Source organism: Vombatus ursinus, unplaced genomic scaffold (assembly GCF_900497805.2).
Source record: "Vombatus ursinus unplaced genomic scaffold, bare-nosed wombat genome assembly UNPS02014786.1, whole genome shotgun sequence".
In the NCBI taxonomy this organism is placed as follows: domain Eukaryota; kingdom Metazoa; phylum Chordata; class Mammalia; order Diprotodontia; family Vombatidae; genus Vombatus; species Vombatus ursinus.
In genome coordinates this window covers 11130254-11148383 of record NW_020954564.1, presented here as the reverse complement: position 1 = coordinate 11148383, position 18130 = coordinate 11130254, and the positions used below count along the sequence as shown (strand labels likewise).

The following is an 18130-nucleotide window of genomic DNA, read 5'->3' as shown; positions in this document are numbered from 1 at the left end:
TTTTTTATGCATATGATACGACAAAAGTGGTTTTATAGAATTGTAGTTAGGTCATCCAGCATGGCTATGTTTTAAATTTTGAAACAGAGAGGTGATCATTTGTGATTATAATGTAAATACAAAGGGACTGATCTTTGGGAAGTGAGAACCTGGCCTCAATAATACTTCTGTATCTCCCTGCAAGCAAGACCCTTCTATACCTCAGATGTAGTGAATCCCAAAGACCTTTATTTCTACTTAAAACAGGCAAACAATGAAACTGTCAATATTTCCTTCTAGAGAGATAGTCAACCTCAAGAACTGTATCCATTGATCCCAGAAGTAGTAAGGCTGATCAGAGCTTAGCCTTATGGCCAATAAACTCATCTCAGCCTTTCCGACAGGTCCGTATGATCCATTCATGTTCATCATCATCTGCAACAGAAAAGGAATTATTATCACAAGGGTATGGAAGAGGCTGTCTCCTGCAAAGACTTTCCCAACTCGGGCCCTCCCTGTTTTGTCTGTGGAAGAGGATAAGCCAGTCCCCTTAGAGGTCAGCTAATTTTGTTCTGTTCAGTGGCCTAGGCCCCTGGATTCCCAAAACTGTCCCATATGGTCCAAAAGAGGTTGATTCTTTTTTATAAATGAAGGGAAAGGGTTGTTTAGAGTCATTTGTAGAGGCTAATCTAATCTTGAGTTACTTGCTTTAGGCATGAGGAGTTTAGAAAAAAAGAGATTAGTCCTTTTCAAGGTTCTGTCCCTGAAATGAGGGAGCATCCTAATCTACAATAGATTCCAGTCACTTCATAGGATCAAAAAATGTCCCATTGCAGAACACTGGGAGCTACAAGGTGTTTGAAAACAATTAGCCTTCCTCTGGGCCATACTCCTGAAATAATTTGGAAGCCTACAGTAAATGCTAATCTCTTCATGGAGTTGGTACAAAGCTGTAGGACCTTAAATCTCAACGAATCCTATTAATTATGCTCTATTTCAGGTGCAGAGTTTCTGATATAATGTTAGAAAATATTTGCTCTTTTCTTTTTCCATACAGTTAGGTCCCAACTTCTCTTTCTGAGGAAAATTAAAAAAGACGCCTTATAGAGCCCTGTAGCTCATTACAATTGCTCTTAGTTCATGAGCTGTTACCAGTTAGGAAGTCTCATTAGTAAGATTAGCCACAAGTAAAGAGTATTTTGAGACTTCTCTTCCTCACACACATGAAGCCTATGGACCCCTTCTCAGAATAATGTTTTTAAATGCATAAAACAAAATACATAGGATTACACAGTGAAACAATTCTATTGAAATACAGCTATCAAATTTTTTTAAATTCAGAGATACCATGTTAAGAACCCCTGCTTTAGAGAAATAACTTCCTATTCTTCAGAACTCAATTAATTCCCACAAACATTTATTAAATGTTTATGTGGGAGGGGGAGCTATGCTAGGTTGAAAAAGGACCCCTAAAATGACTTCAAGGATATTATAATGGGGGAGGGAGGAGGAGATAAGATAAATACACAAATAATTATAACACAAGTTGTTATGTGCATAGGGAGAGGTTCAACCAGAGTATGAGAGACTTGCAAGGAAGAGAACACATCTGGGAGGAATCAGTGAGGATTTGGTGGAGGTGGCATATGAACTGGGATCTGAAAGTGAGGAATAATGGGGGAGGGGCAGAAACCATTCCATTATTGTGTGCATAAAGAAAGGCAGAGATGGGCCATGAGATCAGGGAATAATGAATCAACTGGTGACTCACTATAGAATATAAACACTGCCTGAGTGCATGGACTATTTCCCTTTTGTATTTGTATTGCCAGCGCCTAGAACAGTTCCTGGCAAGTAAAGCTATAAAAAGAGGTCAGAGCCAGATTTTGTAATCAATCAATCCATCAATCAACTAAGATATTTGTATTTTGTCCTATGGGCAAAGGACATCATTAAATAAAGGATGGTGTGATGACACCTGAGCATTGTACAAAGATTACTTAGGCCAGTGATGTTAATGGTGGATTGGAAAGAGTGAAGACTAGAAAAAGAAAGAACATTTAGGAGGCTGTTAAAATAGTACAGGTGAAAGCAAAAGAGGGCCAGAATTAGAGTAGGGCCCTGTGAGAGGACAGGAGAGTGATGTGCCCCTCTGCCCCAAAGTTGCTCCTTCATTTTTAAAGAAAATTATTGATCGCTCTTGTTTTTACATCAGCTTTGTTTCTGAATGTATTTCTCTTCTACCCAGAGAGCCATTCCTTGTCACACACACACAAAAAGAAAAAGATCAGTAGAACTAACCAGCACATGAACCAAGTCGGACATTTTATGCTATGTTCCACACCCACAGTTCCCTACCTCTGAAGAGAAAGGAGGGAGATCTATTTTCTCATCTCTTCTCTGGGAACAAGTGTGATCATTTTTGTTGCACATCATAAAGTTTTATTATTATATTTTGTGTTCTTTCCATTTACATTGTTTCAGTCATTGTGTGTGGGGCAGCTAGGTGGCATAAAGTATAGAGTGCTGGATCTGGAGTCAGGAAGACTCATTTTCCTGGGTGCAAATCCGGCTTCATACTAGCTGTGTGACCCTGGGCAAGTCAGTGAACAGCGTTTGCCTCAGTTTCCTCATCTGTAAAATGAGCTGGGGAAGGAAATGGTAAACCACTCCAGTATCTTTGCCAAGAAAACCCCAAATGAAGTGACCAAGAGTCAGACATGACTGAAACAACTGAACAACATGTTAGTCATTGCGTGTATTATTTTCCTTATCCTGCTTATTTTATCAGTTCTTATGTCTTCCCATGCTTCTCTGTACTCATCATATTTGTCTTTTCTTACAGTACAGTAACAGTCCATTACATTCATGTACCACAACTCGTTTAGCTATTCCCCAACCAAGGCTCCTTCAAGGCCCTTTGCCTACTACGCAGAATGAGTACAACAAACCAAATCAGTTGGATACAGTGCAAATGTCATTTATTCCAGTCCAGAGTCATGTGAAAGAGAGTAGGGTTGGGTCTTTCTCAATGTAGCCTGGGCCAGTCCCACTGTAGGTTAGGAAATTTAGGATGCTTGCTTATACTATGCTCTGTGCTGTTGGGAAGAGTGGCTGTTTCCCAGCTATAAGCCTCACAATGAGCCAATGGTATTTCAGAGACAGCATATAACTTGTTGGTGAATATGTTTCCCTTAGATAAAATCCAATAACAAGACTTTTTACACTGTTACTATTAGAGAGTCACTTAAATTGAGGAGTCTCCTGAAAGTTTAAAGGATTATAACTCATGTTTGTGTAAATTGGCCCAATCATTTCTTTCCTGCTAAAGTCTGTTTGAGAACTAGTAAATGTATGAATGGAAGCTCTAAATGTGGGAAACAGAGGTAAATAAGTTTGGTACGTGGGACATTTTAGTGTAGGGCAGGCCTACAAGCACTGTTCCAATAGGGGACTCAGAGAAGGATGAGGGCACTGGAAACCCAAAAAGATCAATACTAGGAAACTGGGGAGGGGGTTAGAAAGTGAAATGAGAAGTGGCCAAAGACCACACACAAAATTTCAAAATTTTGCTGAAGACTGGCTCTCTACTGAATAAAGGGGAGGAGGGAGAGAGAGAGAAAGAGAACTAAGTATCCTTGTAGAGTGGGAAGAGAAAAGGACCCAGACTCTGAAGACAAAATCAGCATCATAGATTTAGAACTATAAGGGGCCTAAGAGGCCACCAATCTATTAACATTATCATCAAACCCTTCATTTTATAGCTGAAGATACTGAGTCACAGAGAGGTTATGTCACTTGCTCAGGATCACACAGCTAGTAAGTATCTGAGACTAGATTTGAACATTGATTTTCTTTACTCTAAATCCAGTGCCTCATCCATTATGGTTGCCTCTCTACGTGGGGTTGGGTAAGTAATTTCTTCTCTTTGAATCTCAATTTCTTTATCTGCAAAATGGAGACATTATTTTCACAACCTATATCATGGGAGTGTTATGAGGAAAGCATTTTATAAATAATATCATACTATAGAAATGTTAATGCTATAGAAATGAATGCATATGACTTGACCATTTCTGTTGTTAAGTCACAGCATATAGTAGATGGTAAGCTGGCTTCTGGGTCAGGAAGACTCCAGTTCAAGTCCTGCCTCTGACATATTGTGTGACACTGGGCGAGTCACTTAACCTCTCAGAGTCCCAGATGACACTCTGAGACTATCACTGCAGAGAAGATGCTGAGCTATTCTTCTTTCCCCATCCTGCACTACATGGCCTCCTGCTCTCAGGGTCCAATCTGCACCCTGGACTAAGAGCACTATAGTGCAGCTCCATAGGCTTTGGTGGGTTGGCCTGGGAACCTAACCATCATTTATAACATTGTTTCCATGGGAAAAATGTGTTACACATTCCAAACAATTGACTCACAAACAAACTTTTTGGAACAAAGTTTGTTAGTTGGGGACAGCCTGTATAGGAAAATCCACTGTAATATAAAAGATAAATTAGAGGCTGGGTTTTCACTTTACAAAAGGCTTCACAAAAGAATTCTTCTACATAGAAACCCATTTCAACAAGAAAGAAATTGTTTTCAATATCCTCTTGTGGGTGGGGAGGGGAGTAAGGGGGAAAAGAGCCATGATCCCTTTCATTGTGCTCAAGGTAAATAGGACCACCCAGTGCTCCAGTTCTGCCTTTTGGGACTAAGCAGAACAAGTTTAATCCCTATTTGACTTGACACCTTTTTAAATACTTACAAACTGACCATGTTCTTCCTAAATTCTCTCCTCTCTAGACCAAACTAGCTATTTCTAGTTATTTCTTCCACAAGTCCTTGATTCTAACCTGACATGGTTTTATATCCCTTCATGGGTGTTGGTCATTCTCCTCTGAACATTCTCCAGTTTCTCAATGTCCTCCCTAAAATATGGTGTCTACAACTGGACCTGATTACAACAAATATTACTCATTGTGTGCAGGAGACTCATTGTATGTGGGGAAGATGCTACCCCAACTGATGACGAGATGACACTAACACAGTTATAATTCGGAGTATTACATGGCAAGTCTCAGGAGAAAGGTTATTGTCAGCTGGATGATGAGGGAAGGCTTCTTTAAGGAGATGGCATTTGGGATGGAATTTAACAGCAAAAAGGCTGAAGGAAGACATTTCAGTATAGTGTGAGCTAAGGCATGGGGCTACAAGAGACAGCAATCACGACAGGAGCCAAAAAGGAATCCAATCTAGCTGGTATCTAGAATAGAAGACTCCAGAAGTCATCTGACCTGAGCAGGGGGTAGCAGGACTGTTGCTTCCTGCATCCTGGACACTAGACATCATAGATTAGGCTCACAGATTTGAGAGCTGGAAGGAGCCTTAAGAGGCCATCATAGCAAGACCCTGCTTTCACAATCGAGGAAATCCATGTGGAGAGTTGTTAAATGACTTGGCCAGGATCATTTAGCTAGTAAGTATCTGAGGAAGAATTTGAACCCAGCTCTTCCAGACTCTGGGTCCTGTGCCCTATCCATTTACCATGCTACCTTTCAATTCCATTTATGAAGCCAAAGATAGCATTGACTTTTTTGGAATGACAATCAATCGATGAAACTCAGAGAACAAAGAACATAGGGGATCTTGGGAAGTGGAAGATGTGCTTAAAAAGGGGGGAGGGCATTGAAGCCATGGCTTTTGGTGTTTTTCCACCACCTATCTGGTTTCCTGGGTGCCAGGTAAGGGATGAAGCTGCCATCTGCTAAGAGCTGATATTCTGAGTCATGAAAAGGTAACAGACCCAAGGACGCCAGGTTCCCCTTTATCCTCAAGAATGAAGGCCCCACCCTGCATTGTTTCTACCCTCTAGCTCTTTTTGATGTGGCCTGGGGAAATTGGAACAATTGACTAGAGGCCTTGTACCTCAGTTTCTCATTCTGGACCCTGGGCCTTAAATCAATTCTCCAAGTGCTTGGGGATCCCTTAATGCCTGAGGTGTTGGAGGTAGGGGAGGGGGTGCCTCAGAATTTACCAAAGCCGAAAGCTCTGAAGTATGGCCTGGCTGCCTGGGCCTGGGGGATAGCTGGGTGTGTGGAGAGGCAGTGGCATGTCAGAACACAAAGAGTTAAACTCTGGTTAAACACACTTTTGCCACACGAAAAGAAGACTGGTTGATAATTACAGTACTATAGTTTTAGGGCTATTCGAATCAGTACAGCTGCAACCTCTTCAGTAGTAACCTCTGAAACAAGACAAACTGGGTTTATTGTACTGAACGAGTCTTCAAACCCCTCCCTGATTGTTAGTAATTGGACTTAACAGCCTCTTGACTACCCTTTTTACACTCTACCTGACTGTGCAGCTACCAATTTAAATCACAGATGCCGGTCCTCTTTTATAGCAGCTGCCTGCTCACTATCCATCTCGCCTTGTCAGTCTCTGCCGGCTTCCATAACCCTGCCACACCAGGGTGAGGCTGAAAAATCACATTTCATCAATATTTAAAATGGAATGAAACCTGGCAGTTTGATTAATGCTACCAGATAGCGGGAGATGTAATTATTATTTTGCAAATTGTGATTGTTGGAATATGGTAATATGATTGTCTAAGCACATCTTCACCTTCTTGGGTAATTTTCCATGGGGGGAGGGGAGGAGGAGATGGAGGAAAAAAAGGAGATTGAAAAAAAAATGCAAACTGTTTAATCAATTGTAAATTATTACCCTGGGCACAATTAAGGGGAGCACGGCTCTTCCCCCCCAGTACAGAGAACAGGGAGAACAGTTTTTCTTATGCTACATTTATCCCTTAAAGTTTATTTGCTTTTCTCCCTTTTTGGTGATCTCAAGGGGCATACTTTACTAATACAAAAGGAATACTTTCAGATTCCTAGAAGCTCTAATCTTTTCCCCAAATGTTGCTTTAAAAAAAAGACCTTTCTCAGGATTAAAAATATTTGCTAGAATATAAGACCTGGGTGTGAATTCTGACAGTTCCTTTATCTCCTTCATCTCTCTGAGCCTCAATTCTCTAATCTGCAAATTAAGGGAGTCGGACTCCATGATAATCTAAGGTCTCTTTCATCTCTATGATATATCCTTACAATCACAGACTAATCATTTATTCAGTGCCTTCTATATTCATTACAGGGTGCTAAATTCTGAGGAAGCTCAATCCATGAGTTTATAAGGCAGTAGGGGGATATAACATTCAGAAATAAATAAGAACAAATTGGAATATGATAAACTTCCTATGAAATGAAAAGAGAGAGCTATCACTTTTGGATAGGAAGCTTTCCAGAAAAGCTTCTGGGGAAGAGGTACTTGAACTGGGCATTGAAGATTTTTGAGCAAGGGAATGACAAATGCAGAATAGCATATCAGGAAGATTAATCTACTAGAAAGTATGGAACAGTTTAGAAGAGGAGAGTGAAGGCAGCAAAGAAACCAGTCAGGAGGTGATTGTAATAGTCTAAGTGAGAGGTGATGAAAGAAGAGCAGGGAGCAGATGAAACAGAGATTTTGGAGTTATACTGATACTCTTGAAAGGACTAGTGTTTAATTGATGGGTTATTACAGAGATTGTCTTGTGCTACTCTATGAAGTCAGGTTGGAGTCCATATTTAAATTTCAAGATTTGTTCAAGAGAAGAAGGTCTGTTTAAGAATTAATAAATTTTATGAAATGTTTTGGCTACTTAAAAAAAAACACAAACCCAAAACCCAAGGATTCTCCTATCAGAAATATCCATCAACCCACAGAGTCCTGGGCTAGGATTCAGAGAAACTGCCACTACCTAGTTTTATGACATTAGGCAAGCCATTTCCCCTCTCTTATCCTCAGTCTTCATATCTATAAAATGGGATTAGACTTGACAATTGTGAAGGTCCTTTTCCACTCCAATATTCTCTACTCTAACATTGTTTGTTCTGTGTTCTGATGTTCTATTTCGAGTGTTCCTTTCTGTCTTTAACATTCAACATTCTAACATTTTATATTCTAAAATCCCTTACACCTCTAACATTCTATGTTTTAATAAGACAAGGAGATGAGAGGAATAGAATGGAATGACTTGATTTGAGAGGACATTAAAAGACTCATTGATTGGCTGACCTTCTTTAACCAGGCTGCATTTAATAATATAGTCATGATGTCAAAATATATTTATTATGTGAATGAATTCAGGAAGTAGAAACAGCCTGCCTTTTTCCTTTAGGGAATTGCATATGGTAACTTAAATTGACTCTTGGTAAGTAGTTAGGTCAAACACTTAACATTTAGAACATTTAGCAGACATGACTGACCATGAGAGGTAGTGTGGTCAAAGAATGGAGAATCAGACTTGGGTGTCAGGAGGAGTTATGTACACATCCCACTTCTGCCACACACTGGCTGTGTGTATGACCAGGCACTGAACTGCTCAGGGCTCCAGGCAACCTTGAGACAATGGGCTGCAGAGTAGGTGCTGAGATGCATTGGTAGAAAGCATAGGTTCCTCAGACCTATGAATTCACAAGTTCTTCCATCCCGCAGCACCCCTCCCCCAAATCAGGGACCATAAATAACACAGGTGAGGTTCTCCAGATGTTCTTGTTTGCAGCTGACATTGTTTTGAGTTCATCAAACACCAAAATAGTATAAGGACACCCAGTGAGATCTACAGGTGCTCAAGACATCAACTAATCTATCAATCCATGAAGGAAAAACCAAGTAAAGAATCCATAATTTCCCAAATTATATCATGCAGTTAGATGGGCAGCTACTTAAGTGAAGTCATCCACACATATACCTTTAACACATACTACAGATGGAGAATGTGTTGAACAGGACAAGAATCATATGATCTGGAATTGTTCACTTTACAAATGAGGAAAGAGTTTGAGAGGTTAAGTGATCTACCTAAGGTCAGTAAAACTGGGATTTGAACCCAGGTCCTCTGACTCCAAAATAAATTATTTTTTCACTACACGATATTGCTTCAGCAAAATGAGGTAGGCCCATAGTTGAGGAGATGAAGCTGTGTCACATCTGGAATATTGTACAACACTTGGATAATCCCAAACTTCTCACTACCATATTTCCCCCCAAATTTACTTTTTCTAAACAAAAGTCGAATAAAAAAACAACTAATATTCACTTAGTAGAAACATTCAAATTATAGAACATCATGATCTAAGAAGAATCAAAATTACAGGTAACCTAGAGGGCACATTGGGTGTGAGTAGACTATAGCATAATATCAACAGTGACTTCAGAAATGGTAAAAGAGATACCATTAAGGACATGAATGTTGAGAAAAAGAGGTGAGCCAGTCACATAATGAGAATTTGGGAAAATAGGTAGAAGGCCTAAGTGCTTAGCTACACTGGTAGCCAAGGAATATTAAAAGAACCAGAAGAAGGTCTCCAGTTTATTGGGTAAATTCTTTGTGGAGAATTTATAGAATGACAGTGCAAAATATGCACAGGATAAGATGGCATGGGTACACTAGTGAAGGAAGTATCCTTAACAATAGATCCATCAAAGTATACAAATATGAATGAGCATGTCAGCACATGAGCTGCATCCCTAGGACCCTGATACATAGATTAACTTTTAAAATCCAGGAAATATTTCACAGCAAAACACCAGAACATGGTAAAATAGGGGGAATCTTAACTCTGAGTCTCAGTTTCTTCTAAGATATGAATTCAAAGAATCATAAATTATTAGAACTGAAAGGGGCCTTAGAACATAGAATAATAGAGTACTAAAACAGAATATAGAAAGCCAGAGCTGAACCTCATTAGGTAATGTTAGAACTTAAAAATACTATATAGGCTATCTAATCCAAACCCTTATTCTTTTTTTTTTTTTGGTAAAGCAATTGAGGTTAAGTGACTTGCCCAGAGTCACACAGCTAGTGACTGTTATGTGTCTGAGGCTGGATTTGAACTCCAGTACTCCTGACTCCAAGGCCACTCTCTATTCACTGTGCCACCTAGCTGGCCCCCAAACCCTTATTCTATAGATGAGGACACTGAAGCCCACAAAAGGAAAGTGACTTGCCCAAGGTCACACATAGCCTGAGACCCAAACCCAGGAATTCTGACTGTCCATTTTTTTTCCCCACCATACCATACTGCCTCAGAAATTTTAAGAGATTATTATTTTGTTAAGACAAGGACAACAACTAGGACAATTCTGAAATGCCTGAGTGAATTTTAGTCAAAATATCCCTGTGTCAGTCATCTCTTAGACTAGACAAAGGATAATTTATCGAGAAAGTTACAATCATCTGGAAACATGTACTTAAGGCTATCTTTACCTTATCTGTAGTTCTGTAACCAGTGTTATAATGAGAAGTTTATATAGTGCAAAAATAAATCACGTGTAATTGCCAGATAAAATACTGTAACTGACTTAAGAGTTCTTAAAATTGTAATCATTTACTATACAAATTCTTACCCAACTGAAAGTTCGTTTCATCAGATTTATGAAAAGTAGGAATCACAGAATATTTGTAAAAGGGTGCAGTTTTACTTTCAAGTAGATACACCCCCCAATTCAAACCAGTCTGGTCTTAAAGCTGAGGCCCTTAGAGCCTGTGTACTTAATCATTTTGTAATATGGATTATAGTTATTTATGTATAAGCTCAGCCCTCCTTCCCTCCCAAACTCTTACTAAGCTTCAAATTCCTTGAAGGCAGAGATGTTGCCTATTTTCTTTTTCATCTTTGTGTACCCAATACTTTGCACAGTGATTTTAGGAGGTTCTTAACAAATGTCTTTGGAATTCAATCAGTCCATAAGCATATATTGAGTGCCTACAGTGTTCCAAGAATCATTTCTTCCAAGAACAAAGACAAAAATGGATAGCCCCTGCCCTCAATGGAGTGCATACTCTATAGGAAGAGACAACAATTTAACATGAATTATACTGAACTCAAATGTCTAGGGGGTGCTTTAACAAAAGATAAGACTCATTTGTAAATATCACATCAATCACAGTGGTACTAGAAAGGACCTGAAAACAATTTGTTTTCTGATAGTTTAAGGGTCCCTAACCTCATTTCCCAATCCCTCCCCAATCTTACGACACTATTGATTCACACTGTGAGTAAAAAAGAATTAATTTGCTGAGAGGTTTGTCAATTTCAAGTTTATTATAGGCAATGCATAGAGATGAGCTAATGGCAGGATCATGGCATTGTCCATTTTATATGAGGCTTAGTTATTTGTTCCTAGTAGTCTGCATGAATGAACATTACCACTTGCCTAAAAAAAAGTACCAAGGAAAATGGATGCATCTGATGGTTGAATTATGCCAGAGAGACTTTGGTTCAAGTGTTTTAACTTTCCTCGGGGATTGGACTAAATTATGTCTGAGGTACTTCCTAATCAAATAATTTATTTAAAAGTTTAGGGATTCATTAAAATGAGAATTAGATTATTTTTTCTACCTCTAGAAATAATTCTTGACAATTTGACTATATGCAATGCTCTGTGGAAGGTGCCCAGGATACAAGAATAAAATAGGACATGGTCGAGAATCTAATGAAAATCCTGCCCTGATTTCCTCCTTCCATTCCATATTCTACAGGAAAAGCAAACTGCTCTTTTTTCCTAGAAATTTCCTTTCTAATAAGTGTGGACATCACATTCTAGTAATAGTATTCCAAACACAGTTTCTAAAAGATATGGCCCTGTCTTCTTATCCCCAAAGTGTAAGATTATAGAATTACAAGATTTAGAGATAGAAGGAAACTTAGAAATCCCCTTTTACAAACCTCCCATTTTACAGATGAGAAACTGAGGTAGAGAGGAGTTAAATGACTTGCCCATGGCCACATGAGTGAACAGTAGAGCTGGGATTTGAATCAAGATTCTCTGACCTGTATCACATTTCCCAAAAGAGATGAATTGGCTTGTTCTCCTTATATGAAAATGGATGGTCATTATCCTATGTGATCAGAGAAAAGTCATCTATAAAATGGACAGGAGGTTGGACTAGACCTCCAAAAATACTGCCTTGTTCTAAATATCCATACATCAATCATTTCATATTTCAGCAGCACTTTAAAGTTTTTAAAGCATTTTTATAACAACTCTGCAGGAGGTAGGGCAAATATTTATTTTCCCATTTTACAGATGAAGAAAACTGAGGCTGAAAGAAGTCAAGTGGCAGTTCATAAAAAAAGACAATTAAGATCGCCATTTCTGCCTTTAGTGATTCAATTTCAATTTTTGAGCAATTATAACTTCTCTCCAGTCAAGATGGCCAAAAGAACTATTAGAATGCCCAGAATCTCAATAACAGGGCCCTTTTCCACCAGGAAAATTGAAGGCTGAGGCCAGGGTGAAAGGCTGCCAAGCAGGGGATCCTTAAATATCACTACCCCAAAGGGAGGAAGATGGCATCACTTCGATAAACCTATCTGGTGGCTGAAAGCCCTTCCTGAATGCTTCCTACCATCTGTTTTGGATGCTTTCAAGACTTGGCTGGAGGTCTAAATGTTTTCCTGCCTCTTCCTGCCCCAACCTTTAAAGCTGTCCCTCTGGATCTCTTCTCCGTCATTCTAACTTCTTTCCTCTGTTTCTTGTACACACATAGGAGCATGGTCATATCCTTGTACTCCAGCACAGCACAGCTCTTGAGGATGCCCTCAAATTCCTCTGATGTCAAGCAACATTTGGATCTCAGAGCTGTGCTGATGTGTGTGCCTTATTTTGATTTTTCTTTAAACTGCCCACTGACATGATGACTCCTAGAAACCTTGAACCACCCACATCCCTTCCCTTCTGCCCTTTTACTCCCCACAAAAGCTGCTGTGGTATAATGGCAAGAGCACTGGATTTAGAATCAGCTGATCTGAGTTTGAATCTTGGCTCTGCTATTTTCTGTTTGGCCTTGTGTAAGTCATCCAATCTCTCTGCACCTCAGTTTCATCTGTCAAATAGGGGAGTTGGTTTAAATGATCTTTGAGGTCTCTTCTAGCTTTAAATCCTAAGAACCAAGAAAAGCCTGGGAGCATTTGAAGATCCCTTGGGGGAAATCAGAACTGACCCAGATTAGTCAATGATATAGGGTATAGGTACAAAGAACCCTGATCTGGAAGTTAAGATGAGTTCAAATTCTGGCTCTAGAAATTACTACCTGTGTGACCTTGGGAAAGTTTCTTTCCCTTCTTGGGCCTCCCTTTATGTTAAAAAAATAAGGAGGGGAGTAGACTAGATTTTCTCTAGAGTCTAGCTCTTGCATTCAGTTTTCTAACATTCCATGTTCTAATTAAGGGTCCTTCAAATACTTTCTGCATTATAGTATCATGATGTTGAAAGTGACCTCTGAAACAATCTAGTCCAAGCCTTACATTTTACAGATGAGGAAACCATGGTTCACAGAAGTCAAGTGACTTGCCCACAGTAATAAACATAAGAGGTCTTTTGCAGCTCTAACATTTTATGATTTGATGATTCTAATATTGATGACTGCATATGTTGGCCGTGGGCCTAAACTACTGTAGAGGAGAGTTCAAAGTCTTTTTCTCCCCTAAAGAAGTAAATGAGATTTCTAGGCGTTGTCTTTTATACTAATGGGTAAAGGTTCCTGTGTTTTTGGAAAGCATTTGGCTTATCTTCCTCATCATTAGTCCAATTGCATTCCAGTATTTTGGACCATTGCCATCCCCAGTGATCCCACTCAGTTTGCATTTAGGGCGTTTGCAGCCGGGCAAGGAAAGAGAACATTTTTTTTAAGAGCAGATGGCAATGCCAGTGTGTTTGTTCTGCCCTTCTCCATACCAAGAACTAGAGTTCAAAAAGAAGCCACTGAGAAAGATCTGCCTTGAAAGTTTGAACCTCAGGTGAAGTGGACTTGCCATCCTAAAGGAGAATCATTACATAAACAAGAGATTGTGAAAATGTCTCTGGCTGCCCAGAGGGATTGTGGTGTAGTGGAAAAAACACTGACCTGGGATTCAGGAAACCTGAGTCCTAGTCCTGGCTAAGTCACTAACCTTCTCTGGGTTTGTTTTCTTCTCTATAAAATTAGAATATAGAACTAGATGATTCTGTGATTCTCAAGATGGTCTTTAAGATCATTTCTAGACTAACATTACATGAATCTATAATTCTGTCTAGGACCTAATTCATCATCTTGTTCCAGGACCAGCTGCCCTCTTCCCAGTATCCTTATTTCTGTCAATAAGTACCATTCTCTTATTAACCACCCAGTGTTTTCTCTATTATGTGCCTTTGTTCATTCAATTCCTTTTATCTGAAATTCTTTGCCCCTTTCTTTCTCTTCTTTGTATATTACCAAAGGACGGCTCAAATGGTACCTCTTCCAGAAAAACTTCACCCTCAGAAATAATCTGTCCTTCCTCAGACCTCCCTTACTCAATCACTTCATCTGCATTTTTCTTATGCACTTTATCAGGTTCTATTTTGCATTACAGTTATTTTATGGGTCACACTCTCATACTTCCATGCCCTCCCTTCCTGTTTCTGTCTCTGTTTCTCCATCTCTGTCTGTCTCTCTCTCTCACATCTATATTCACACAGGCACACATATGCACACTAACTGTAAGCTCCTTGAGGTCAGGGACTGAGCCTTATTTACTTCTGTATCTCCTCTGTCCACCAGCACAATGTTCTAGGTGACCTTAATAAGAGAATATGTCGGTGAGAGCCTAAAAGGACAGAACTCTTCCAAATTCAGGCTACTAATAGGCCAGCTCACCAGTCGTGTGATTGGCACATAGTAATTATGGAATTAAAATGGAATATCAGTGACCTATGGATTGTGCCAATAATATCAAAAGTGAGATCTGCATAGCTTGGAATGCACTTCTAGGAACTCTCTGGGAACTTCCAGAATGTGTGGGATTTAGCATCCCGTGTTTCTCCATTATTGGGATAGAATAGCAGTAACCTTGAGCTTACACAGTGTAATTACTATATAAATTTATTCAGCAAATTTATCTCTGCTGTAAGATCTCCAAATCAATGGACTTAAAACTTCAGTCCCCTAAGATGTCAAAAACAATGATAAAAACACCAGTTAGTAGTCAGTTTTCATTTGGATCTTTTCTTCTTTGAATAGCTCATTAGAAAGAGAGAGAAATAATTCAATTTTGGTTGTATATTTCAAGAAGCTGTGATTATTATTGGTTTGGATACACCTTTCACTGTCACAGGTCAAAACCCCACAACCCCTCTGCAATGATTTCTTTATGTGTTACAAGAGCTGACAAATCCATCACTCTGTAGGCAATGTGATAGATGAGTTTCTCCAAACTTAGCTAGACTGGTAAGAACCAGTCATCTAAGAAGATGACACTCACAATAATCTGTTGCCAGGTCACTGACATGGCTGAGTTAACCTATATCTACCATGAATTCACAGTAGAGTGGGAAGAGCACTGAAGTAGGAAGTGGGAGACCTAGACTATTTTTGGCTCTTCCCGAGAGATATGAGGGGCCAGAGGTATTCGGAGAATAACAAGAAGAATTCCTGGGCAGGAGGAATTTGGGGACCAAAACTCCTGGAGAGACTAGAAGGAGTTACTGGACCAGTTAAAGGCAGGAGCAGTAAGGAACAGAGATATGATACTGAGGAACAAATTTAGACCTTGACCTTGACTAGTACTGTGAATTACCTGGATTGCTCATGTCTGGGGAAAGAAGTTGATTTTCTAGTGAAACAAAGTTATTTCCCCTTTGAGGTGGGGGGGAGGAGTTAACAACACTATATGTCCAGGTTCCTGTGGAAGATTGAGGTCCGTGCGGAAGGAATGAGTCTTTTGTTTGAAGACTTGAGTGTGAGCATCACATTCTTTGGGGTGAAATAAAGCTTGTTCTATATTCAATGAATTTGTTTACCTGAGTGTTTGCATGGAACATTAGGGTCCATTATCTTTTCTGAAAAGATCTAGACCTGAACCATATTTTGATATTCCTAGGAGAAATCATTGGTGGAGGCACAAGCCTAAAGAATGATTTATGAGAATTCCTGAAGACTGAACCTGATCTTTGTAACTCCAGAGTTATGGAGCTAGGCCATCCATTACATATGTGTGAGGTGGGCAATGTGATTCTTTCTTTAATTTAATATTTTATTTTTTCCCCAATTATATATCCAAACAATTTTAACATTCTTTTTTCATATTTTGAGTTCCAAATTCTTTCTCTCCCTCTCTCCCCACCTGCCCCCTTGAGAATACAAGCAACTTGACATAGGTCATACATGTGTAGTCATGCAAAATACATTTCTATGTAAATCATACTGTGAAAGAAAGCACTGACAAAAGAAAACCCAAGAAAAATTAAGAAAGTAAAGAAAAAATATCTTCAATATGCATTCAGGCTCCACCTTTCTTTGGAGATGGACAGCAACTCTCATTATAAGTCCTTCAGAATTGTCTTAGACCATTGTATTGCTGAGAATAGCTAAGTCATTCACAGTAGATCATCATACAATATTGCTGTTACTGTATACAATGTTCTCCTGGTTCTGCTCATTTCATTTTGCAACAGTTCATGTAAGTCTTTCCATGTTTTTCTGAGAGTGTCCTGCTTATCATTTTTTAAAAATTTATTTATTTATTCTTAGTTTCCAACATTCACTTTTATAAGATTTTCAGTTTTAAATTTTCTTTCCCTCTTCTTCCCTCCCCTTCAATGATGGCATGCAATCTGATATAGCCTATACATGTATAATCATATTAAACATATTTGCACATTAGTCATGTTGTAAAGAAGAATTAGAACCAAAGGGGAAAACCATGAGGAAGAACTCCCCCCCGACAAAAAAAAAAGAGAGAGATGTTTCAATACACATTCAGACTCCATAGTTCTTTCTCTGGATGTGGATCTGCTCATCATTTCTTAAAGCACAATAGTATTCCACCACAATCACATACAACAGCTTGTTCAGTCATTTCCCAATTGATGGACATCCCCTCAATTTCCAATTCTTTGTCACTACTAAAAGAGCTGCTATAAATATTTTTATACACATAGGTCCTTTTCATTTTTTTTTTATCTCTCTGGGATACAAACCTAGTAGTGGTATTGCTTGGTCAAATGGTATGCATGGTTTTATAGCCCTTTGCTCTTCAGAATGGCTGAATCAGTATATGACCTTACCAACAGTGCATCAGTGTTTTAATTTTCCCACATCTCCTCCAACATTTGTCATTTTCCTTTTCTGCCATATTAGCCAATTTAATAGGTGTGTGGTGGTAGTTCAGAGTTGTTTTAATTTGCATTTCTCTAATCAATAGTGATTTAGAGCATTTTTTCATATGTCTATAGATAGCTTTGATTACTTTGTCTGAAAACTGCCTGTTCATATCCTTTGACCATTTATCAGTTGATGAATGGCTCTTATTTCTATAAATTTGATTGTTTTCCATATACTTGAAAAATGAGGTCTTTATCAGAGAAACTTGCTGTAAATTTATTTTCATAGTAATGATTACTATGTATTTCCCTCCATCCTATTTCCCCACCTCACCCCACCCCCACCCATTTATCCTACTCTCTCTCTCCTGTCCATTCTCAAAAGTGTTTTGCTTCTGAATCTTGCCTTCCTCAATCTACCCTCTCTTCTTCTATCATCCCCCAACCCCTTCTCTTATCCCCTTGTATAGTAAGATAGATTTCTACACCCAACTGAGTCTATATGTTACTCCCTCTTTGAGCCAACTGTGATGAGAGTAAAGTTCACATCTCCTCCCCACACACACACATTCTCCTTCACCTTCCTCTCTACTATAAAAGCTTTTTCATGCTTTTTAAAATGTCAGATAATTTACTCCATTCTACTCCCTTTCTCCTTCTCCCAGTGTGTTCTTCTTTCTCACCCTTTATCATACCATCATACTCAACTCAGTAGTCATTATCTCTGTCAATGTATACTCCTAACTGGCCTAATAATGATAAAGATTTTAGGAGTAACAAGTATCATTTTCCTGTGTAGTTTAACCTAATTGAATCCCTTATGATTTCTCTTTCTTGTTATTTTGTTATGATTCTTTTGAGTCTGGTATGTGAAAATCAAGTTTTCTATTCAGTTCTGGTCTTTTCATCAGGAATGTTTGCAAGTCTTCTATTTCACTGAATGTTCTCTCTCTCTCTCTCTCTCTCTCTCTCTCTCTCTCTCTCTCTCTCTCTC

The 18130-nt window shown here is 39.0% G+C and overlaps 1 protein-coding gene across 1 annotated transcript in view; it reads right to left on the bottom strand.

Moving 5' to 3' along the window:
* Positions 1 to 216: 216 nt before the first annotated feature.
* LOC114047323 (MORN repeat-containing protein 5-like) overlaps positions 217 to 18130 on the bottom strand; it is a 54092-nt gene continuing 36178 nt past the window's right edge. The window contains exon 5 of the mRNA XM_027868105.1: positions 217 to 414. Within this exon, the coding sequence (XP_027723906.1) occupies positions 368 to 414 (47 nt within the window). The 3' untranslated portion in view covers positions 217 to 367. The remainder of the gene's footprint in view (positions 415 to 18130) is intronic.